We start from the raw sequence: 25,912 nt of genomic DNA, 5'->3' as shown, positions 1-25,912 counted from the left end.
ACAGATCTTAGCCATATTAAGGCAAAAACAGCTATCGCGTCGAATAAACTTGTTTCTTTCACGACAGGGCAGCCTTTTCCAGGTATTACAGCTAATTGCCTGAACTAATGTGATGCTGTCTAGAAAAGAAATCTGGCTCTCATTAACTGATAAGAAGCAAGGTCATGTTAACAAAGGGAAGTTCGTTCCAGAAACCTCCTTATTTGCAAATCTATCCCAAAAGATAAAAACAGAGAACAAACCTCTTCGTTCAAATATGATTGGATACTAGCCAAGGTAGGAGTAATAGGGCTAAAGAGGGCAGAGACTCTACTCACCTGACATCGTATTTGGGTGTCAGGCTAGAGAAACTTTGTATTCATACAGAATCCCTCCACTCAGCCAGAAGGAGGAAACTTCTGGAAGACTCTGCAGCTATGCCTGCTTGAGCCTTGGCCAGTTTTTAATAAATAAGCTTTACTCTCCAGCAATACTTAGTTTATGCTTGTCCTTCACCCTCTCTCAATGATAACAAATTCACAAAAGCCTAAGGCTTTAGTATCATCTGGAAGCAATATGATACCATCTTGTTTGGACAAGCATGTAATGACTGCTGGAAGGAAGAGATTATTAGCAGAACGTTTTAACTACTTTTATGTGCTGTTTGAAATCTTTATCAACAGGTTCTGAACCTTCAGATCTACTTTTATGTGCTGTTTGAAATCTTTTTCAACAGGTTCTGAACCATCAGGCAAGTTAACAATCTCTATGAATCTTAAATGGATAAAAATGGTTTAGTTTAATTACCTTCTCTGTCACTGCATTTTACCTTTTATAATGCATTAGCAAGGAATCCGCAACTAACTGCATGCATTAATTAATGAAAAGATCGGGGGGGGGGTTCTTTTTAAAAGTGTGGCCAAGAAGAACTTACTGTCATACTTAAAGGTGATATTGAGGAGCCCCGTATTCTTTCCAATTGGTGACAAACCCTGTCAAGAAAAAGAAAAGTTAGTGCAAGACAAACAGCTTTGGCTTTGACAGTAATTGTGTCCCAATTCATTCACAAAATTTCATTTGAATACTCTGCCCTTAATATTACAGCTGAATATTTCAACTGGCTTCATTAAAAGTGTTCTTTCTGAGGAAATACCACATTTGGGCATCCTAATTCAGACTACAAATCAGGATTAAGGAAAAAATTAAAGCTAACTAATAAATGAGATAAGAACTATATATATATCCCTAGTAGGTATTTCATATATTCAAGCGGCATTCTGTATTACGTGAATGGAGTGTTTTTGGGCTGTTGTTGTTGTTGCAGTCATGTCACAGCTGACTTATGGCAACCCTGTAGGGTTTTCAAGGCAAAAGAGATTCAGAGGTGGTTTGCCACTGCCTGCCTCTACATCATGACCCTGGTATTCCTGGTCGTCTCCCATCCACATACTAGCCAAGGCCAACTCTGCTTAGTTTCTGAGACCTAATGAGATTGAGCTAACCTGGGAAAAGTGACTTTCAAGGCCAAAGAACCATTTTTTACACAATAATTTTACCACATTTCATCCTACCCTTCCTGCATTGAGCTTAAAGCAGCAATACAAGGCTTTCCTCTGCACGTTCTGCCCCCATAGCACTCCTATGAGATATATGTGACAATGTTTTTCACTCATTCAGAGAGCCTACCACCCTCCACAACGTGCCTTCCACAGGTTCAGGGTTACAGGTAGGTCAGACATCACACTTCAGCACTCAAATTGCCTCTTTTAAAATATAGAGACATGACCACTTCACATCCCAGGTCCTCTCTCTCGCTCAGAGAGACATCGCTAGACAGGGTGGTCCAGTCCCCTTTAATAATCATCCCCGATTCAGACACTGCACAGAGGTATTGAGCTTAAGAATTCAGACACTGCTTCACTTGCACGTTGCCACCGTTGAGTCAAATCCTAAAATATAGATAGACCAATCTTAGCTTGTGTTGTGTGTGCGCGCTTCTTTCCCAGAGACAACCAGCTCACAGGGTTAAATAAACAAGAAGTTAACTTTTATTTTTGGTTTGGACATAACATTGTAGTAGATCAGGTACAGGTTACACAGTTTCTTTTCCTCTGAACTGTTTTCCTACTCCAGTATTTGGGATCCTTCCTTACAAACTGACTCTTTTCAGACACCTTTAAGCAGTTCTTCACAGCTTCACTCCGCCAGACTATTTCCTAACTCAATTAACTGCTGTTTTCAACTGTCTAACTCAACATTCTGTCAGCTAGGGAGAGGTTAGGCTGATAAATTGTGACTGGCCCAAGGGTCATCAAAGGGGCATCATGGCCTAACTGGGATCTCCGCATTGCTAGTCTAATACTCCAACCACTACACTACAATGCCTTATGTTAGGCTTGTAAATAGGTAAGAAAAAACCTATGAACTCTTCTGCTCAACACAGAAGAACTGGACTGTCTTTAACTAGATCCAGATGTTGTACAACAAAATATCAACCCACCTTGAAACAGCCCCTGATTACTGAAAACATTATCATTAAAAAGGTCACATTTTCTAGGCTTAAGGGGGACACAAAGAAGAGATACAAAACACAATAAATCTGACTTTATGCAACTGACCACTGTTCCCTCTAAGCTGAGTTAGTGTGAGCTAGCTCACAATTTTTTAGCCTCCAGCTCACATATTTTTGTTTTAGTTCAGGAAGGATGGCTCCAGAGCAAACTAATTTATACAGTAGCCAAATCGCTTGCTCACAACTTTAATGCCAATAGATCACAATGTAGAATTTTTGCTCACAAAGAATGAAAAAAGCTATATACACAGGTTGGAAGTTCTATGTTCTTAGTGAAGATGCCAGAAGAAGAAGAGATTGGATTCATACCACGCCCTTCGCTACCCAAAGGAGTCTCAGAGCAGCTTAAAATCTTCTTTCCCTTCCCCTCCCCACAACAGACACCCTGTGAGGTAGGTGGGGCTGAGAGAGCTCTTTCAAGAACTGCTTGTGAAAGAACAGCTCTGAAAGAACTTGTAACTGACCTAAGGTCACACCAGCAGCTGCATGTGGAGGGGTGGGGAATCTAACCCAGTTCTCCCAGATTAAAGTCTGCGCTCCTAACCACTACACAGCTATATACACAGGTTGGAAAATTCATAATCTATATGCAGTGCTTATGCAAAATGACAGCTGGCCATGGGGAACAAAAACAGTTTTAAATTCAAAACAAGACAAAAACTTTGAGGGGGGGGGAGAACAGGCCTAGCAAAATAAGAAATATTATATAATCCAGACATGCATAATTTTAGTAGCAAGCCTGCAGCAAAACCACATTCACTCCATTTTGGTCATACTTATCTTGATCAAAAACAATCAACAGAAATTACCTCATGCACAAAGAGGAAATTGTGTGCCATCAAGTCACAGTTGACCCCAGAACTACGGGGGGTTTCAAGACAAGAGGATCAACAGAGGTGGTTTGCCAGTACTTCCTCTGGATAGCAACCCCATTCTTCCTTGATGGTCTTCATGAGAGCCAGCATGGTGTTAAGAGCAGCAGAATCTAATCTGGAGAGTCGGGTTTGATTCCCCAGTCCTCCACATGAAACCTGCTGGGTGACCTTGGGCCAGTCACAGTTCTCTCAGAACTCTCTCAGTCCCACCTATCTCACAAAGTGCCTGTTGTGGGGAGATGAAAGGAATGTGACGGTATACTGCTTTGAGACTCCTTAAGGTAGAGAAAAGTGGGGTATAAAACCTGCTCTTCTTCTACTGCTACTACTAATCATGGCCAACCGTGCTTAGCTTTCAAGCTCTGATGAAATCAGGCTAGTCAGGCTGCTACAAAGAAGAAAGGTGGGGTATAAACTTTTTATACCACCCATACCAGGAGACATGTAAAAAGTGTTATTTGTGGTTTTGTTAGCTGAAATCAGTTGTCAACAATTACAGATGAGCTGCCAATGAGAAAAAATTGACAATGCTTTGGATATAACCTTATGCCACTTGGTCAATTCCATATAATTATTTAATTTTTAAAACTTTTTAAAGTTTTTACCCCGGCCATGAAACAGGATCCAGGATCCAAAGCAGTTTACAATAGTCACAATGAACATGATAGTACAACAAAACAGCATTAAATATTTCTCACAGTCTCTTGGGTGGGAAAACTCAGGTGCAGTGCTTTCCCTTAGGCAGAGGAAGTATGATGGAAGTCATACTTCTATCCCTTAAGGCTGCTAAAAGCACATAAAGCAATACCTGCTGCAATCCAAGACACCAGAGAGGTGTGCTTCATCTGGCAGCAACACTTTGGTGCCCTGTATAGTTTCTTGTGCTTTCCCCATTACTAGAAATACAAGAATAAATAATGCAAAATATACAAATTTGCTCATGCTGTATCATTTATACAGGTTGCTTAATTTTTGTTCAGAACTAATAAATACCTAGATGCAGCATTTTATTTATTATTAATATTATCATGGATGGAACCAAGTAACTTTTAAAAACTTGTATCAGTCAACTCCACTGAGGGCAGCAAACTGGTATTTGAGCCATAAGGGCAAAGGTGATCGATGCTTTGCTGGAGTAGGTTAGTTTTCAACAGGTACTAAAAGTATTCTTTGCTTGTGGTCTGAGAACCTCTAATTGGACTCTGAACAGAAGGGTTTAACAACTTCCCCCTAGGCTAGGTTATCAGCCACCTGGACTGCCAGATCTGGAAACACTGGCTGCAACAGATTGCTGCTTTATTTACTGATTTAGCAGCATAGATTTACTTCCAAGGTTTTTCCCAAGGTCCCTGATGTATGTACAAAGCACAAGAGTACTGAGGTCACAGTGTTCATTATTTAATTATTCATCAGCTAAATAAAATATCACTAGCTGAAAGGAAACAAGGTAAATTGAAGAGATGGATACACATGCCTTGCAGTAACATGTAAACAAGGCATAATTTTGTAAGTGAGTTAAACTACAGAGTACTCAAAAACATTTGGAGTTACTGTGAAGTAATCAATACAGTGTGCATTTTCTGAATAGAGGGGGGGAAGGGTTTTTTTTCTGTGAAAATGTTCTTGCTTAAACACTGTCCCCTCTTCTGCTTCTTTTTAAGGTCACTAACTATGGAAGCTGGAGAATGAACAAAGAAATAAATACTGTATTATCTTACTACAGTCGATTATTTCCTTTCTTTCACAGAGCTTTTGCAAAGCCCGCCTGGACAGCTTCACCAAAGCACCCCCCCTCAGCATTACTCTTGGCCTCCAGAATGGTAGCAGAAAAACCCAGGCATTGTTTCCTATTCTCTCAGTACAATCAATGGATTAAATTCATTCTCTACCTCCTATGGAGTTACATCACAAATGAATTTAGGTTAGGAACTCCAGGGTAAAAGTTTGTTTTTCACTTTAAGTGGCTTTTCATCCTGTGGGAATGCACTGGTGAACTGCTTTGCAGGCAAGAGGAATAAATGAAAGTACTGATCTCTTACATTTCAGCTTCTAGCCATTCATTCTTAAAAACTCCGGCAACTGCTGATCAGGATTTCATTATTTATAAAGCATACTTAAATACTGAGAATTAACAGAACTTAATGGTTTGGGGTTATTACTATTAGCAGCACTGCTATAAAATACCACACATTATATCAGTTGTGCGGCCCACTGTAAACACAGAGGCAGGTACTAATTTTGAAGGCGTTCAGGGCAGGACACATTTAAGCGAACTCATATTGTACGAAACATGGCAACAAAACCAAGTTCCTGGACATCTGAAGTGACACTTGAATAGCAACTGCTCTTGTCTAATGTACAGAGGGGTCCAGATGCCGTGACTCAGAGATACTACTCCTACTCAGCAGTCTATGATACATCCCAAGGGGAATTAAAGTTATTCCCATTGAAAGGATGACGGAGAGTTTGTTATGAAAGAGGGAGCTGTTATTTCAGTACGCATCATGTTGGTTTTCATCAAGATGAAATTTCATTCAATACACCATGGTTCAGAGAGGGGGGGGCCTCCTACAAGTGGTAATACACACAGCATCTGAAGCACCTTTTCTAGTAGTTTCTACATACGTTTTTAGGCTGGGTTATAATCTGCACAACATCCTAAAATTAAGCCACATATGTATCAGCTTACTACTGAATCAGACTTTTGGTTCATTATGTAGCCCAGAATCAAGCTCTCAGTTGTAGCAACTCTCTGCGATTTCAGGTTGCATCGTTGCCCCATCCTATCATCTTCAGCCCATTAACTAGGAACATGAAATCTATCACATCACCATCCCTCTCTCCTTCCGCACAGCGGAACATTCATGGGGTTCTCTCCCTCATTAATCTTAGCAACCCAGTGTGGTAGTTCAGGCTGTGAGAAAGAGTGCGGCTGGCCCATGGTCAGCCAAGGAATTTCAGGGCTGAGTATGAATATGAGTTCCAGAGGCTAAAACAACACTGTGTTCTGGCCTTACTGCTCTTTCACTTATATCTTTATAATACTCTTGAGAGGTTACTGGGTCCAGAGCTTTTTTCACCCTCATTCAATCAAAGGAATATACCTCTTCTATATGCGGATTTTATGGTCTTGCTGTCTCTTGCATGGGTTGGTCCAAGGAGGACGCTGTCCAGGCTTAGTAATTTTTGTAAATATAAAGCTCTAAATATTAACTATCCAAAGACTAAGGTGATGGTTTGGGGAAAGAGGTCTTATAAATCTCATTGGTCTACTGAAGGTAACCCAATTAACCCGTGTAGTAACTTCAGGTATCTAGTGGTTACATTTAGTGAAACATTTTCTAGGAAGGTTCATTTAACTATTACACCAATATATTCAGCATTTTCTGCATGCAAAGCATGTACTCTATGGCTCAGATATGTGCCCACCCCCTGCCAGTCCTTTGTAGAGTTCTAAGAAACTCCAAACAAGCAACCATTCCAGTTGAAACATGTCTACAGAATGCCAAGTTTGGGACTGTGTTATAGAAAATGAAAGGCGTCTATCAAAAACATGTATAAACATACAATACTGCTCACTAACCTTAGAAGTCAAAGTCAGGTGTAGTCAAACAATGAATCCAGGAGATACCTCTTTTAAAGTGATGTAAACTGCTACTTAAAGGATCAAAACAAATACTGTTTAGTGTTTTCAGAGTGCACCTAGTAATCTGGCTTCCCTGTCTAGTTGCCTTTTCATTTGCTTATCTTATCTTTAGCTTTAAGCATATCAAGTTAAAGAAAGGCTTCCTGAAACAGGAAGGAGACAAAATTACCTCCCACTAGCCTCTTCTGTTGTTCCTCATTCATGCCTTGCAAGCAACAGATGAAAATCTTTTCAGTCATTTACCACCAGCCCACCAGTAACAGTGAAAAGATGAACTGGATTCAGCTAGTTTGCAATAAAAAGCTTGCAACATATGGATCAGACTGTAGCAGCATGTTTAAAAGAGCTACACAAATACATCAGAAAGCAAATATGCCCACTGACAACGTAGCAGCATGTTTAAAAGAGCTACACAAACACAGCACATATCAGAAAGCAAATATGCCCACTGACAATCATATAGCAGACATATTTCTGATGGTTCCAATTTATCAGGCACAGTGCTTGTTTTACGGTTAAAAAAGGAACACTACCATGCCCTGGATGAATCCCTAGCTTCCCTTTTTGAAGATGTCTGGAGCACTTTTTAAAAGTATTCCAGTATGACTAACCAGTCAATTCAGATTTCCATTCCTACTCATGTCTGATGAAAGGAGCTTTGAAGCTTGAAAGATTATACCCTGAAGATCTTGTTGGTCTCTAAGGTCCTACTGGTCAAGTCAAACCAGCCGATATATGTTGCTCAATGTATTCATTACATATCCGATGGATTGCCAGAAGGAGATTTTGGGAGCTGTCTTGGGCAGCCTTGGGAAGTGCCTCATGGATACAGGTCCTTGTGCAGGACTGCTCACTTCTTCAGATCCAGCTAGAAAGTGAGAGTGGAGTGGAGTGATTGGAGAGTGGAGTGATTTCAGATGCCAAATGACAACAGCAGGCATTGGTAATGAGACAGGAAACCTAGATCTCAATTCAGTCCTGGAGAATACATTGTCTTGAGCTTCATTATCAGTTGCAATTCAGCAGACTCTCTTTCTAATCTCCCTTTGAAATTCCTTTGTAAGAGAACTGCTACTCTTAGGTCAGCAACTAATTGTCCTGGAAGGTTAAATATTCTCCCACCATTTTTTGAATGTTGTGGTTTCTAATGTCAGACTTATGTCTGTTCTTTGCATCCTCCAGGCCTGAATCATCCTGGACCGAACTGAGACCTAAGTTTCCTGTCTCATTACCAATGGTGGTATCTCCATGCCTACTACCCCTCTGAATATCACACCTAATCCAATCAAGCCTGCTATTGTCATTCACCTGCAATTACCATTTGGCATATGAAATCACCTCTCTCACAGCCATTTAAATAATGTAAAAGGCTCTCTACTAGAAAAGGAGAAAGGAACTCTCCACCATCATTCAGCAGGCAAGAGCTCATAGAGCCACCAACACCTTCTTTACAGATCACTACAGAGCACTGCCCAGGTTAGTTGGAGGGACCTAACAGCTCGGCCCTAAGAACTCTAATTGGCAGCATTCGCAGGAGAGGTACAGCCTTAATAAAGACATCATAGGCTTTATTTATTTCGGCTTTTATCCCGCCCTACCCCACAAGCAGGCTCAGGGTGGGTATGAAACTGAATTAGTTTTCACTCTGTTTTCCACAGCAGTTTTTCCAAGGCAGAAGATGAGATTATTGAGAGACTGGGAAGGAGGTATGAGTGGGCAATAGGATTTTTGCAGGGCCTCCCTAAGTATGCTGTCTCATTGCTTCCCATATCCTGGATAATGTCTATTTAAGACAACTGCCTCACAGATGCTAAAGGCTTTTTGTCATTTCATGAAGGCATGTAGTTGACTTTGACAGGAAACAAAATTAACTTTTACAGAGGCATTCTGAATAGGTAGAAAGGGCTGGAAAGGCCTACAGGATAGGGGGGGGGAGTAAAAAGGTTAGCATTCCAATATGTCAACAAACGAAGTACCTAAGTATCAAGGGAGATACAGTGATAGTGGGAAAATATACAATAAATCCAACTGATTCCCACAAAATTAAAAAAATGAGACTGTAAGGGGGGGAAATCACATTGCATCCAACAACTCACTATTCATATAAAATATCAACATGACAACAATACCTCAAAAATAGGCGCCAAAACCTTTACAGCAAAACAACAAACAGAAAGGGCAGAACAAAGGTGGAACAGAACGCAGCTGGGCAAGACCAAGTTAGTTTTGGTCTGATAAATGCATGCATCCCCAGGCGTCAGCACTTGTTGCCATTTATTTGGTAATTCTACAGCTAATACCGATGCCGACATGACTATTTTTCAATGCACTGTTGTCATGTTGATACATTGTGATAGTGAGTTATTGGACGCAATGCGATTTTTTCCCCTTGTATGTGCATTTTTAATTGAAATTTCAATTTTTTTTTTTTATTTTGTGGGTGCCAGCTGGATTTAGTCTATATTTTTCCATGTTCACTGTGCCTCCCTTTGTACTTCGGTAGTTCTGTTGCTGATACTACAAAACAGAAGGCCAGATCACAATTGCTGGGATGAGATAAAAACTTCTCACAGAAACCACGGCTGAGTTCAGACTGGCAGTCTGAAGCGCGAGGAAGTTGTGGAAAAAAAGTATTCCCGGTCACACCGCACCGACTGATGCAGGAGCATACCAGGGAGGAGGCGTAAGGGAGTGTTTGCACTGTTGGACCACCCCTGGTGGAGGTGTGGCTGTAAAGCGCGACTTTCTTTTTGGTAATCCAGATATGCACATCAGCAATTGCAGCTTTCAGCGTTCACACTTCCGGGAAGCAGGATGAACGTGCTCTCCAGGAGGGAAGCGTTACAAGATGGGCTGAGTACGGCTGGGGAACGGCGGACAGCTGTGCCTGTGTGAACAGCGCCTTTAATCTGTTCGAGAAACATTTCTGAAACATGCCTATATTGGGCCAAACTGCCAGTGTGAACTCAGCCCACGTATCAGCATTGTGGGTTCAACACTACACCTCTCTGAAAATAAAGATGCCCAGCTAGAACCTGGTACAGAACAGCATTCACTGAGGCTTTGTCACATAGCCTGGTTTGCTTCCATTCCATTTACCCTCTTCTGGAGGAGGCTGTGGAGGAGCTGAACCTTGTTAAGAGAAACAAGGTGGGCAGATCACCTCCCTCAAGAACAGCTCACCTCTTATGAAGACCTATTTATCCCAGTATCCATTTCCAGCAGTGGCGGCTCAGATCCTTCTGGGAAGCATACAAGTACAGCATGAGGTCAATAGTCTTCTCCTGCGGTTTGTGCCCAGAAGGTGGTCAAGAGAAGGTAGAAAGGTGCATGTATTGTTTAAAAGGAAACTTTGCCAGTGGACTCAGGGAGGACTCTAAAAACCTGGAAGTTACAATGGGACCCACTGATCCTAAACAATACTACTTTTTCATTATTCTCTATGCAAACATATTTTGGAGGATTTATTTAATTAATATCTAATTGTTCATTTGTATATGAAGGGCTGTTTACAGGAAATGCAGTCCACAGACTGCAGACTTTACAAATGCTTAATAGATCAGACTTGGTTCTGAATGACTTTAGTTATTTAAGCTTGGCTTTGTTCCTATTTGTTTGAACTTGTATGTAGTTGCATCTCTCCAGTCCTCTTTTATAACCCTTACATTTACTTTAATTATTTCCCATCCTGAAAACAATATTTACATATTGCAGCCACTCATTCAAATGGAATTCATCACTATGGACAAAAGAACTCTGCCAGAAACCTTAAGAGAAGTGACTGGAATTTTAGATGCAATTCTAAATCCACTTGCAAGTTACTCCCGCTGGAAATCAAATAATTGTATTTAGGCTGTGCCAGGTATGCACTAGTTGGATTCAAGCCTATGCAACACAGCTGGAGGCCTTAGTAATGAATAAGGACCTTAAACGGCTAAACTAAACAAGTGCCTATCTGTTATGGTCATTCCTTATGAGCTTTGAACTTGAAAGTGCATTACTTTGTCCTCCAAACATGTGACTTTAATAAAACACCTAAAGACACATGGCTTGAAATTCAAACTAGCAAGCAGCTAAGCTATTTAATTAGCCCACAATTAAGACTTGTTTCAGATATATCTTACTTCAACTATAAATGTAAATGTACTGCCTTAGAGCTATACAGTCATTGTCAATTAGCCACTAACATTTGCTGAACTTATGGTCAGTTTTTAATTTGTTCTGATTATTGCTAAAAAGCAAATCTCCTTTGTCTGAAGCCGTTTCAATAAACTTCCTTTGGTCTGTGCACCATAACTGAGAGTTAACAGAGAAATTTAATGACCAACCTCTACCTCAAAGTGGGAAACAGAATCCCATGCATTTTAAGGATATACTAGCATAACAAGATGCTTGCCAGCAACTTCACACTTCATAGCATATCATTTGAAGGGTTAACTAACTGTATAGACAAAGTGCAGAGATTCTTTATAAATGCTAATAAATCAGTAAATTCAATTACTGGATGCATGGAGACAGACCTAATTCCACAAAGGGAAGTGTGGTATAGTCTTTAGCGGCCAGTGTTTTGGACTAAAAAGAATCCTGGAGTCCCAGGACCACATCCCCACTTCTGCCATAAAAAGCTGCTAGGTGACTTTGAGCCAGTCATCCTCTCTCAGCCAAACCTACCTCACAGGGTTGTGAGAATAAAGTGGAAAAGATGGCACTGGTGCAAACCACCCTTAAGCTTCTTGGAGGAACGTGTAAATATTTTAATAAGTACGTAATATTTGCTCTGGATAGTCCAGGCTACCATGATATCATCAGATGGGAAACTAAGCAGGGTCAGCCCAGGTCAGTGTTTGGATGGGAGACCACCAAGGAATACCATGGTCACTACGCAGAGACAGGCAATGGCAAACTACCTCTGAACATTTCTTGCCTTGAAAATCCTATGGATTGTCGTAAGTTGGCTGTGACTTGATGGCAAAAACAAACGAAATGTAATATTTAAGGTGCCCTATTTAAAGCAAAGAAATGTTCTCCACTAGGAACGTGCTTTTCATTTTGGAGGAGGCTTGTAGCTCATTGAAAAAATCTTTTGCAGCGTTCATTGAAAGAGAACTTTGGATAAAAACTGTGGTGTTTGGCAACTTTGTGCTGAAAATTATTGTTGAACTCCCTGAGGAAGATTCTGAAACAGAAGGATATCTGGACCTCTGTTGGAAGAAGACAGAGCACATGTTATAAAGAGACTTTAAGGAGTCCTCCCTTTTGAAACTTTTAACAGAGGAGGACTAATATTAATTATGTTGTACATTATCTTTTGAGATTCTTTGGAGATGATATTTGATATTCTTGATATTTCTTATATTGTATATTGTGATTAAGATGAATAATTATATAAGAAGAAATTATTGTAAAAATATTTTTCTAAAAATATAAATGATATGTTATAATCATCTCCACTAGGAAGTGGCAGTTATGCTGAAGTGACTTGTTTGTGTCTAGGATGAACCTCAGTTACAATGACGTGAGCTCTAAAAAGGCAAACACTACTTTAATAAGCTACCTGTATAAATAACCGAGATCTCTTTCAACAATTGGGCTTTATTCAATATATAGACATGATGATGCAATATGTCAACAGGCACTGACACATACCATCAATTTTAATAACCAGCATTAGACACACAGATCTGTGTTTGCACTAGTTAGAGATTGTGCCATAGAGCTAGGAAATCACTACCCCCAACCCCAAAGCACAGCCCTGTACCAGACCAAAACAGCAATCACAACTGAGCCTTCACATGCTGTTAATTAAAATTCATATGTTACTAATTTCATGCTCCTACAAGGGAATCTGAAGGGAACAACTGGTTTTAAGTTTGAACATAAAAAAGAGAAATTATCAATACTATGTATATGTATGGTTTTTTAAATTGTAGGCTTTAAGTTTAGAATTGTCATGCTCTCTTAAGATTGTTCAAGTGGCTAAAATACTGACAGGAATGCTTATGCAAAATGATGTGTAATGCTACGTATTTACCACAGGCCTGCTTAAAAATACAAAACTAAACTCATTACAATCATATACTTGAAGTAGTTAAAGGTAGAATTAAATCTGGCAGCACATACAAGGCATCTCACTTTTCACTCCATCTTTTTTGATCTATTATTACTCTTGCTGTTTAAGATGTATTATGTTAAGATCTAGGAAGCTTATGTTGTACCTTGACAACCACTTATTCAGAAATGAGGTCTACTGAAGTAAGCATCTTTGGCCAACGGGATCCTTCTTCAAAACAGACTCATGGTACATTTCCAAAAATGGCATAATTCAAGAATTATAGGTATGAATGCATACAAGACCTCAGCTCTGTTCAGACATCATGGACAAGTCACAGTTTGATGTGAACAAACCTCACATCCTCCGACTCCAAGTCCCCTCAATCCTCTGTAAACGTTCCAAGCTGCAGCTTAAAATTGCCTAATTTGTCTTCAATGTAGCTTCAACTTGTTGTAACACAAGCACATTAAATTGGCTTTTGTTTCTTTCTGAAGTAAAGAGAGTACAATTTTGAATCCTGCTAACTGGGCAATAAACCTCCATTTACAAAGACTATCTAAATCAGAACATCTTTTAGCAATGGCTCCACACAGAAGAGGAGCTGGAAAAGTTCTTTCACATCATAAATTAAACTGCAATTTATTCATAATGACAAAATACAGTTGACGGACTGGACAAAAAACAGTCTGGAAGCAGAGAACACTGGGTTTAAGTTCCACCTATATCATGACACCATCACCCCCAATTTGGCTGCAAATGCAAAATAAGAATACTATATCATTGTAAAGATGTCTGGTGGGAACTTTTCATCCATCTGTTGGTCATGTGGGAAGTAGTATGTGCTTATACCATAAAATACACTGAGCATTCCTTGGTTATCACCCAGAGAAGAAGGGGGCTGGAATGGGAATAATCAATTCACATACCATCATCATAATTATGGTATCTAACAGTAATAGACTGCTTTTGACAGCAGCAAAAAACAGGCCACCCATAAACAAGGTTTCCATATACTGCTCAAGTATGCAGAAAATATATATGACTTAGTAAGTTAGGCAAACATATCACCTCACCTCCCCCAATGAAGAGCCTTAACGATGAACAGAACATGTCCCAGGTGTTGGCAGAGTAATTAACACAACAACAGTGCAAAACCTGATTAAAAAGTGTAGATAAAAGGTTTATTTAGGAACTAAAAGGAGAGACAGGGTCCTAACACAGGCCTGTAGCTACTGCAGGGCCCTGGGGGCAATGCACCATCCCTAATTTGCTCTGCCCCCAAATCTTCCCTGACCTTTTGAATTTTGGTCATGACCTTTTGAATTTTGGCATTTACTACTTCCACTCCTGGCTTACTAAATACATGATGGTGCTTCTCCTTCCGGCTGGATCTGAAATTCCCTCCTCGTCTGGCCAGCATCTGCAAGGGATCTCACTGGGAAGAGCTCACCAATTGCTCCTGCCGTGCTGTAGTGGAGGGGAACAGCATGCCACAGGCTCCAGCCACAAGCCCAGCAACAGCTGGCCCCAGAGAGGAGCTATCTGCATGCTGGAGTGTGGATCATATGGGGGAGCACAAGAATTGTGTGTGCCCCAAGTGGGGGAGAGGCAGCAAGCTGGCCCTGGGTGGATATGGGGCTTAAGGTTGCCCACCCACGATGCTCCCTGGGCAGCCCCTGGGAGCAGCAGCCACTGCCCGGAGAGCCGCCAGGAATGGCGCGCACCCGCAAACACAGCCATCTTGCTGGAGGGCTTGCTTGGCCTGCCCCCTATGTCAGGGATGCCATGGCTGGGGTAGCCCCTGGAACTATGGCCCACCTGAAGGCCAGCTGCGGAGGAAGGCGCTGGGCTGCGGCATAGGCACCAAACAGTTCCCTTTGCTCCCATGCAAAAAATGGGGGGGGAAAAGTCAGGTTGGGCTTTGCAAACTCTTCCCCTCCTTTAACTCCTCAAAGAGCGGCTGGAAGGGGCCAGTATTTGCACCCAAGATGCAGCAGAGCTCTCCATCCTCACCTGAAGGTGGAGCAGCTGCATTGATGGAGGGGCCAGGGGGAGAAAGCAGCTCTACAGGTTTGGAGGGCTGCAATGCAAATTTTTTGGAAATTAGATGGAATGGGAAGTGATGCTGGAAGTGACGTAAGCACGTGGGTGCAGTTCCCCCCCCCTACTGAAAATATTCTAGCTACGAGGCTGTCCTAACTGCATCTCAAGCTGAGAGAGCGGGTAAGACTAAGTGTGGAACTTCTGAGAAGAAACAGCATATTACCCTAAGAGTAGCAATCTGGAGACAAACAAGGAATGACATTTAAAAGGAGAGAAGGTGCTGGCCTCACTATCCTGTTTGTTTTCTTGCTGCCCCCTGTAGAGTCTTCTTTTATTCTTCTTTGCACACCAGACATTGTCTATTCTAACACGAGGAAGTACAGAATATTGAAAATTTGAAAGGAAAAAATGAAGGAAATGGGGAAACTATCCTGCTCAAGCACTAATGGTTTATAGAATCCAGGGTAGGACTGGTTATGTGAACCACATGTGAGATTTCAAAACAATTCATCCCCCACCCAGATTCTTCATGAGCTCTGGGTTGTTCAAATCAGGGGTCATTTCCTGTGGGAGCGCACAGGAGCGGAGCTCCGGCAGTAAGGAGCCCAGGAGGTGGGCACATGCAACAAGCCCCACCCCCTGCTCCCAGCAGCCCTCAGTCAGGCCACAAGGAGCAAGAAGCAGCCAGGTAAGTTGCAGAGTCCCCCCCCCAGCCCGCCTTCAGGTACAAGCTCTCCCTCCTCTGTGAGGGCAGATCTGCACGTGTCCCCCCCCCCATAGCTAGCAATCCAAAACAGTCCAGTGGAGCCTGAGCGGTGGGTGTTGCCTTCTGACACACTTCTGGTGATGTCAGGGGGTGTGGCATATGCAAATAAGTTATGCTAATAAGCTCCTACACCTCTTTTTCTATGAAATGACCCCTGGTTCAAATACTGAGTTTATGGTTGAGTGCCTATCAGGAGAGCATCAAAACAGCCCCAACTTCAGGCTAGGTAGGTGTTTCTGCATACTTAAGAGCATATCCTTAGTTATGGGGGAAATCAAATCAGTCTGTAAATATAAAAATCCCCTTTCTTCAAAAAGCTTGACCTGATCAGGACTGACTGAGTATGCTGCTGGAATGTTGAGAGCAGATGAAATTGTTAAGAGGAGGAGAGAGAAAACGGACCTGCTCATGAAGTATTTTGGAAAGGAAGACTGAGAAGAAATTTCCCTCCAACTTGGCAACTTTCTCAAATAAATAATTAGTTCTGAATTTATCTATCAGCAACATTAGAAGGTAACTAGGTCTGGGTTCACACATACATGCCTAACACTTAATTCATCTGTACTTGATTACTGGCAGATGAATAAATTAATTTACTCCAACAGCAGCAGTTCATTTTAAATGGTGTTAATCCCATTATCTGCCTTTTCAGAAGTGACGGATATAAATATATTGAACAAATAAATTGAGTGACCTTGGTGTTCTACCGGATAACCTGTCCACACATGCAAGTCAATAGCACCAAGTGATGATCACACATTTGTGAACCATTCTTCTTCAGTATGTCCACTCATCACATTTACTCTACAACCTGTTAACTTTCAGGTCAAATTTTCCTGAATTTTAAAAATCAAGGTACTTGTAACAAAAGAGAAACAAAAGTTTTTAGATGGTTTGTATTACACTTTCTACAGAGTGCCTGTAGCAACCTACACAACACACTGTATCTTGTCCTCATTATTAGCCTATACAAGTTGCAGCCTGTACATATAACTCTGCCTTTTAGTCAAAATGAACAAGTAACAGTCTACATAAGCAGCAGAAAAAGACAGTGACATAGTGTTCAAATCCTGAAATGGTAGAACAGGTTGTGCCTCTTTAGACTGCCAATAGGGGAATCACATTTTTGAATGCTTCCCTATATAAAACAAAGAACTTGCAAGTAGAGCCAGTTTGGTGTAGTGGTTAAATGTGGTGGACTCTAATCTGGAGAACTGGGATTGATTCCCCACTCCTTCACATGCAGCCAGCTGGGTGACCTTGGGTCAGTCAAAGTTCTCTCAGAGCTCTCTCAACCCACTCACCTCACAGGGTGTCTGTTGGGCGGAGAGGAAGAGAAGGAGATAGTAAACTGCTCTGAGACTCCGAGTGAAGAGCAGGGTATAAATCCAGTCTCTTCCTCTTCTTCTTAAAAGGTAGCACAGCAATCTGAGAACTGACCTAAAATCAGTCTCTCTGTGTTGACTGAGAATTCAGACTGAAGTATGGTCTACACTATCACCTCAGGATCTTCCAACCTTATTCAACTGCATGAGCTGACCAATCTTCATTATTCCTTGAGAGGAAAAGAACATAAATTACAGAACCTGGCAATTTACACTGATACATATTGAGTGCTCCTGCGTCACAGCTGAAGTGTTGCTATAGATAAGGCTGGTAATGGATTACAAATTTTAGGCAGAGGCTCGATTTAATGGATTGGATCCACATAGGGTTGCCAGCCTCCAGGGGGGGCCTGGAGATCTCCTGCTTTTACAACTGATCCCCAGTTGACAGAGATCAGCTCCCCTGGAGAAAATGGCTGCTTTGGAGGGCAGACTCTATGGCACGGTACCATACTGAGGTTCCTCCCCTGGATCCACCCCCAAAGTCTCCAGGACTTTCCAACCCAGACCTGGCAACCATAGGTCCACACCACATTTTCCACTCATGCAAGACACGTTTTGTCAGTGGAACAAAATGTTCCTGATCTCCCCCCCCCCCCGCTGCAGCCTAGGGATCTTTCCAAAATGCTGCTTCTGAGAAACAGAGGACCCTCAGGAACAGCATGAGGGGCAAATCAGCAGTCTGGATCTATCTCAACTTTTTCTTGCAATCAGGTCAACATGAAGCTCCAGCAGAGCAATTCATATTGCAGTCCAACCACCTGGATTTATGCTGAACTGACAGAAGTTGCCTTTTTGGTCTCAAACAATAATAGGTAGACAATACCTTTTTCTGGAAAACACTGTATTGGTATGGAAATCTTTAAATCTCCATGTTGATGAGGCATTAACTCTTCACAGGATGGACAACATAAGGTTGACTTGAATGCTATCAAGAATTGCACTCAAAAGCAGATGTTCCAAATGGTCAAGCAGAAATTAGACGAGAAGAGGGCCACATTTGAGAGCCACCAGTGTTAACAAAAGCCAAGCAATAATACAGACCCAACCCAAAATATCACAAAATGATGTGCAAGCTCACAAGTCCTCCAGAACTCTATCAGGCTGGATATTTTTTGGAAAAAATGTGTGGGGACTGCAGGTCATTATTTTATCTGCATCCTGTGCAGGATGTGCTGTACATCTGATGAGATTAGGTGCTGCTCCCACTAAAGAATCAATATTTTTTTTAAAAAAACTGGTATGAAGATGTGGCAACTGAAACAAATGTAGGAAACCCGAAAACAGAACAAGGAAGGCAAGAAATAAACATTGAAGCCATCAGAGCCTTTGTTATTTGCATTTGACAAGAGACATCAAGAACAAACATTAAGCTCATCACATCTACGTGCATGGTGCTTTTTTTAAAAAAAATGTGTGACTTCTTCGGCTTTGCAGTTTTTCCTATTTCCTTAGATACAGCTCTGTTCTAGTACTGCAGGATAATCCATCATGCTGCATTTATCACTTCCATGGAACAAATGAAAAACACATCATCATCTTAGACAGGGGTCATTTCCTGCAGGAGCGCACAGGAGCGGAGCTCCGGCAGTAAAGAGCCCAGGGGGCGGGCACATGCAACAAGCCCCACCCCTGGCTCCCAGCAGCCCTCAGTCAGAGCAAGAAGCAGCCAGGTGAGTTGCAGAGCTCCCCCCAGTCCAAAACAGTCCAATGGCACCTTTAAGACCCAAGTCTTATTCAGGTACAAGCTCTCCCTCCTCTGTGAGGACAGATCTGCAGGTCCCCCCTCCCCCATAGCTAGCAATCCAAAACAGTCCAGTGGAGCCTGAGCGGTGGGTGTTGCCTTCTGATACACTTCTGGTGATGTCAGGGGGTGTGGCATATGCAAATACGTTATGCTAATGAGCTCCTGCACCTCTTTTTCTACGAAATGACCCCTGATCTTAGAACAAGCACAATCTATTTCACCGTGCGTACACAGAGAGGAAGGCTCTGACTGGTGGCAATTTCTTTCTGTCTGTGCACAAAACAGGTATACATACTCATGCACCACTTAGTTCTGCTACCCTTCTCTTGTCTTTCCTTTAGGGGGAACAGGACAGTGCCCCCTGCATGTTATCCTAACAACCCTATAGGTGAGGCTAGGCAGAGAAAGTGACTTGGACTAAGGCCAAGAGGGGATTTTGATCTGGGCTTCTCTAGCCTTACTTCACACTGAGAATTTTTGTAGGCTGAAGTATCCCCACCACCACTGATTCCCCTTATAATGCAGACCCCCAACTCCAGTATGATGCTGTTCCTAAGTGTTCCCTGCCACCCAGAAGCAGCACATCAAAGGTTGTGAAGTTTTAGAAGTGGAGTTGTGTATCTATGGTTTGTTGCAACCCACCCTGAGCCTGCTTGCAGGGGAAGGAGGGCTAGAAGCCCAATAAATAAAATGAAATGAAACAAAGGGTTATCTGGGGCTACTGCAGGAGGGAGAAAGCAAGGAGGTTCTGCTCCATGGACAAAAATATCCTACATCTGCTGTAATGCTCCATGGGATGATGCAACCCTCTAATCACAATAGCACCCTGATTCCCAGTTCGGTTTTTAAAGGTAGGTAAAAAGGTTCCCTTGCTCGAAAGCCAGTCGAATCCGACTCTAGGGTTGCGGTGCTCATCTCCGTTTCAAAGCCGAAGAGCCAGCGCTGTCCGAAGATGTTTCCGTGGTCGTGGCCGGCATGACTAAACACCAAGGTGCACGGAACGCTGTTACCTTCCCACCGAAGCGGTACCTATTTATCTACTTGCAATTTCTTGCTTTCGAACTGCTAGGTTGGCAGGAGCTGGAACGAGAGACGGGAGCTCACTCTGTCATGCGGCACACTCGGGTCTTGAACTGCTGAACTACCGACCTTCCACAGCCTGCAGTTCAGCATCTTAACCACTTGAGCCACCGCAGCTCCTTCAGCTTTTAGGCTAACTCAAATATTATAGTCAGGCAAGTGGTAGCTGGGAGTAGAGCCATTTCAGTCATGGCATCCCAGCTCTGGAATGCTCTCCCCTGAGTGTCTCTCTGGCAGCAGATTTGTTACCCATCCACCATTAGGTGAGGATTTATTCATTCTCCCAGACCCCAGTACATTGGGAGGGGAGGCAGAGAGAAAAGCTATTTTTCTCCCCCCCCCACACCCCCACCCCAGTTTCAAAAGAAAATCCAGAATTGAATCTCTCAGGTGTTAGCACATTACTTTTGAACAATTTGTCCTTTTCAGCTAATACATTGCATTGTCTGGTACAGCTATAAGTCCCTTCCTCTGGGATGGAAGAACCTTTGTTCTCATGTTAACACAGTTAATGTTTTGACTTCCTGAGCACAATACAGCCTTCCAGGGAGTAATCTTCCTGGCAACCTGATCTAGTCACTAGATACTTCCCTTTTGTTTCACGTTTCCAGACACTGCGCATTTGTATCCTCCTTCCAAATGCTCTAAGATTATGCAGACCTGTCCCTTTCCTTCTTACCCCCAACAAGAAGAATTCAGTAAGATGGACTTCTAGTTAGAATGTGAAAAAAGGCAGATTGCAGTGGTCGCTATTATTTGAACAAACTTATGTTAGGATAAGAGTATTCAAACTTGCACATTACCTGTTTCACACAGAAGTTGTATTCTATATAGAACAAGGGTAATTCCAGGACCATAAATCAGGGATCAGAGAGACAATTTCCAACTACAAATTTTCTAAGTATAAAGGAAGCTGTCAAACATTAAATGCTTATTTTTGGCATCAGTTAGTACTTCACATTGATAATAAAATACTTCGTATCCCCTGTTCATGCACTTTTAAATTCCATTGTTTTCAGAAACAGACGTATGTGCTTAACCCTCTCACTGAAACAAAATGGGATTTCAAAGTGGATTGATCATGCCCTGTACATTCAATGAAATATTACAATTACACAAAGAGTTTTCATGACGTGCAAAAATCTGCACGTGTTCTTGGTTTCTCAAGCCATCCTTCATACCACTAGGATTGCCAGGTCCCTTGGTCTTGCCGGTGGGGGGATATGGGGAGCATTCCAGGAGTGGGTGGGGACAGCCCTGATGCACTGATGTCACCCAGAAGTGATGTCATCATGTCGAGGCGGTGGGGGGGCCCTGTGGAGCAACCAACCCCTCCCAACCACCAGGACCCCAATGGGGCGGCGGCAGCAGCGAACATACCTCCCTCCCTCCTTCCAAGCCAGCTGGCGAGGGAAGTCCCCGGGGGGTCGGCTGAGGCTGGGAGGCAGAGCCAACACAGACTTTGATGGAGCAAGAGCAGCCGCCCCCCCCCCTTTCTCCCACCTTCCTCGGTCGGAAGCGGGCTGCCATGACAGCAGCACTTCCCTGGAGGCTATTGCATGTCCCTCTTCTTCTTCGCCTTCCTACTCCTCAGAGCAGTGCCTTGGACCCATGCAGCGCCTCTGGGAAATCCGGTCTCGTCTTTTTGTCTCCCCGCCGAGATTGCGCTCATGCATGCACCCCCACCCCAAGGCAAAGGAGAGTGTGAGGGTGATGCACTGCTCCTGCTGAGGCCACCTGCTGAGGCCACTGGCGTGTGAGGGAGAGCAGGAGTGCAGGACCAGGCTGTCTCCCCAAAACACACACACATAGTGGAAGGAGGCACCAGCCGGTAATCGAGCCGCCTGCATAGCACCAGCCACTGGGGGGGGGGGCAGGATGGGAAGTAGACTGAAACCAGGTTTGTGTGAGTCAGCTGGAGAAGTGGACTTGGGGAGCTGCAAGGTTTCCAGATACCGCCTGCTCGTGCTGGAGCAGGGCAGGAGCAGCCCTGACGCGATGATGTCACTGCCGGGCGGGGTTTCCCCTGCTGGCCAGCTGGCTGGCAGCGAGTATAAGCCCCAAAAACTGGGAGATTCCCTGCCTGGACCTGGGGAGAGGCAACTACATTCCACTGCATTTCTGAAATGGGTTGAGTTTGTGATACATGGTATGGGAGGAGGGTTGCTGTTCAGGGGGAAAACTCATCAACTGTACAGCTTGTATTTGCATGGGTGCTGTGTGCATTTTTGGCAAGCATGCGTAGCAGGGACAGGGCTTGCATGCACAGTCATGACTGAAGCTAGTGCACTCATTCCCACGCTTACTTTATGCGCACTGTCCAGGATGAGCTAACATGGAAGCAGCTACCAGGCTTCAAAGATAACGTATGGAATGACCCATATAAAATGCACCTTGATATGGGGCTACAAAACTAGAAATATCATACAGATGCACACAACAGTTGCAAGTGGGGTCTACTTCCATCCTTTTCATATCACTACATTAATGTTACTTTGGTAGGTTTACAAAATTCCCTTGGAACTAAAGGTTGCCACCCCCAGATTTAGAGATAATTCCTGAGGTTTCAGCAGCTGAGCACAAACAACTCCTTAGCCTGCTTCAACTAGCAGGAATATAATTTCTCAATAAAAGGTTATTAAAGGTTTGTTTTTTTTTTCTTTATCTGCACTGGAACGCTGGGAAAATGAAAGTCCTTAAACTACTGTTTTATAGTTGAGATTTGTATTTTTAAGGCTTGGATTATCAATGCTTATTTTGGAAAGGATTAGATACAAACAGGTTTACAGTGTAACTGAATAAGTAAAGGCTGGTAATGAACCTCAGCCATAAAACAGTCTTCTCTTTATAATGTTATTGGCAGGAAGTGTTTCAGAGCAGTTACCTGAGTGCCAAACAATTCTACAAGCCACTAGGTATTACCTGCATCTGAATGCTCAACACATTCAGCACATGCCCTCTAAAAGCAAGAATTTAGTGCTGCTATTTTTTTTAAAAAAAAGATAACATTCTGATCTACACTTATATGTCCATTTTAAACCAACATTTTCAAAAGAAAATGTTTGTGTGTGCCGGGGGGGGGGGAAGCATCCAGAGTTCATCTGCTCACTAGGATACACTAAACATTTAACAATCATAGCAGCATTTCTGGGCAGCAGTATCAAGACATGCATGACTACTATGCGGAGGACTCAGAGTAAAAAAGTATTTGGTTGATGCGACTGTACCACTGGGTATCAAGGAGCAGTGCTTGTCCATCATTCCAGGCAAGATCCTAAAGCATGCTTCAAGCCGTTGTTTTGAATAAAGCATAAAGAATTTCTATGGTGACAGTTTGCTTTACTATACACTTAGGTATAAACAGAGGAAGTCAGGGGAGCATAGGAAGCACAGTGCTCAGCCTCTGCCTCCAAAACCTTAGCAAATACCTGGAGAGCAGCCAACAGATGGTTTCAATAGCTTCCTTAGGAGTGGGAGAAAATGAAGTATGCACATTTTTCGGGGGGGGGGATGCAAATTCCGTCATTAGTTTTCTTAATACTTATACCATGCCGAAGAGCTGGAACAGATTTCAAGGGAAAGAATGTGGAGGATTACAAATAAACTAACACAGCAACTGAGAATTTGGCATCTTTTAAAACCTGTCTTGGAATTTCATTTCATAATTTTAAGTCGATCGTTAGAAAAATATCCCGAGAGGCTACCAAAACCTGTCCACTTTTCCATTCAAGAAAAACTGGGAAGAACAGAGACCCCTCGAAATAAGCCAAGACAAGCCCATTCCTGAAATAGCCTTAATGCCCCCCAGGATAAAAGAAAAAAGGAAGTTATTCCTGGAATTACAAGATCCTTCAATAGACATTTTAGCTTGGATACCATGACTGTTCCTTCTGGAGACAAAGGCAGTATTTGATATTACAAAGATCTAAAAGTAAGGCTGTGATGAGTAACACCTCATTTGGGAGCCTTCTGGCAGTCAGCCCAATACAACTGTAATCAGGAATGCTCCTCGCCATATAGCAACAAAACCCTGGACACATATGACCTATCTTTTATTGGACCAGAGTGTTACAAGGTGCTTACACAACTGCCGCTCATTAAAATGCCACAGTTGTCTTCTGCATTTGCAATACTGGTCTCTGGTTGATTTGGCTTGTCCCACATAACTTGCGGCAACACCTTCTTCTCTATATGTAAGAACGCAATCAAATAAAGATCAACCTGGCCCAAACGGGGCTGAAGTATTGGTGAAAAACTCAAACTGCCTCTCAAACGCCTTGTTTTTTGTGCTTAGATTCTTAAATGGACAACCTGATAATAGTGGCTGTATCTAAATTTTGATTTATGTACATTACCCAAGCACTGAGAAACAATAAACATTTCATAGCTTTAACAAAGAAGTGGAAGTAGTTCCAATACTTGCAGGGATAACAGATGAGTATCTAAGGAGCAAAACTCTGTGTAGATATCTCCCTGACACACAACATACTAAAAAGAAAAGGAGGGCTGCAGCAAGCATGGAGCCAAAAACAAGAGACAGTCGGTGCACTGGGAGCCCCATGGGATCTCAGAGTTGAATTAAAATTAATTCTCCCCAGTGCACCAGTTGTCTCTTGTGCTTTTTTTTTTTAAATAAAAAAGTAGTGTACTAAAACATGGCTACATACTTGCCAGGGAGTTAGCCTTCATGGCAAAACAGGTCTCGCACCTCATTCTGCCATTGAGAAACGTGGAATTTACTCAACTGGCCCAGGTTCCTAATGAGGAATTCATTCTTCCAGCTTTTTTTTTTACACACCCTCCCAAACAAATAAAAGACTCCTTTTTACTTCAGCCACTAGATGCAGAATTGAAGATATGTTTGTCTAGCCTAGTTTGGACTTTATTTTTTTATGAGTGGTGCACTTCTTCAAATGTGTGTGCATGCACACAGAGTGGCTTACAAACTCCTTTCCCTTCCCCTCCCCACAACAGACACCCTGTGAGGTAGGTGGGGCTGAGAGAGCTCTTGACAGAAACTGCTCTTTTTCAAGAACAGCTCTTATCAGAACTACGGCTTGCCCAAGGTCATCCAGCCAGGTGCAAGTGGAGGAGTGGGGAATCAAACCCGGTTCTCCCAGATTAGAGTCCGCACACTTAACCACTACACCAAACTGGAGAAATAGCAAAGAAAGGGCACTTGTTTCCTGGCCTGTATAATTTTTCTTTTGTTTCTAAAGATTTTTGGGAGACTGAAACACAAATCTGATAATACTAAGATTATTCTGTCTACAACTTATTCCCTAGCATGGGGGTAAGTTCTAAAAGTAGGCAGAGAAAAGTATATGTGTTGATCATGTTCTGTTTGCTCAGCTGCTGGTAGACAACGTTTTCTCAACTACATGCTTTGTCTTTCCTTAACTGATGACAGCAAATACAAGTAAATGGTGTTGCAGTGGTCTGTTTGCACCACTCTTTTTGCCTTAGAGGTTGGAGATTGTTCACTAACAACCATTGAAAGCATCCAAGTGACACCATGCTGCCATCTCATCAGGAGAACTGGTTTTGTATAATAATGTCACTATTGAAAAAAGAGCTTGAGTCTAGTAGTCTAGTAGCCTGACCGTCATAATCCAGATATTCTACACCCCAAAACAGTGGTCCCAAAAATCAGAAGCAACAGAATTTACTTTACAAGTCATCAATTGAGCTATTTACTCTGCAGAAACTGTTTATTCTGAAAGCAACACAGTACAGGCCAACTGACCTTGTTAAACTTCCATTTGAT

The 25,912-nt window shown here is 42.5% G+C and overlaps 1 protein-coding gene across 1 annotated transcript in view; it reads right to left on the bottom strand.

The window, feature by feature from the left end:
* Positions 1–25,912, bottom strand: part of IL17RD (interleukin 17 receptor D) — an 81,758-nt gene that overhangs the window by 26,398 nt on the left and 29,448 nt on the right. Inside the window, exon 2 of the mRNA XM_015407756.1 lies at positions 914–971. Coding sequence (XP_015263242.1) covers positions 914–971 — 58 coding nt within the window. The remainder of the gene's footprint in view (positions 1–913; positions 972–25,912) is intronic.

Source organism: Gekko japonicus, unplaced genomic scaffold (assembly GCF_001447785.1).
Source record: "Gekko japonicus isolate JY-2015 unplaced genomic scaffold, Gekko_japonicus_V1.1 scaffold2220, whole genome shotgun sequence".
Classification (NCBI taxonomy): domain Eukaryota; kingdom Metazoa; phylum Chordata; class Lepidosauria; order Squamata; family Gekkonidae; genus Gekko; species Gekko japonicus.
The sequence above is the reverse complement of the archived record's forward strand: the minus strand, read 5'-3'. Positions and strand labels throughout refer to the sequence as shown.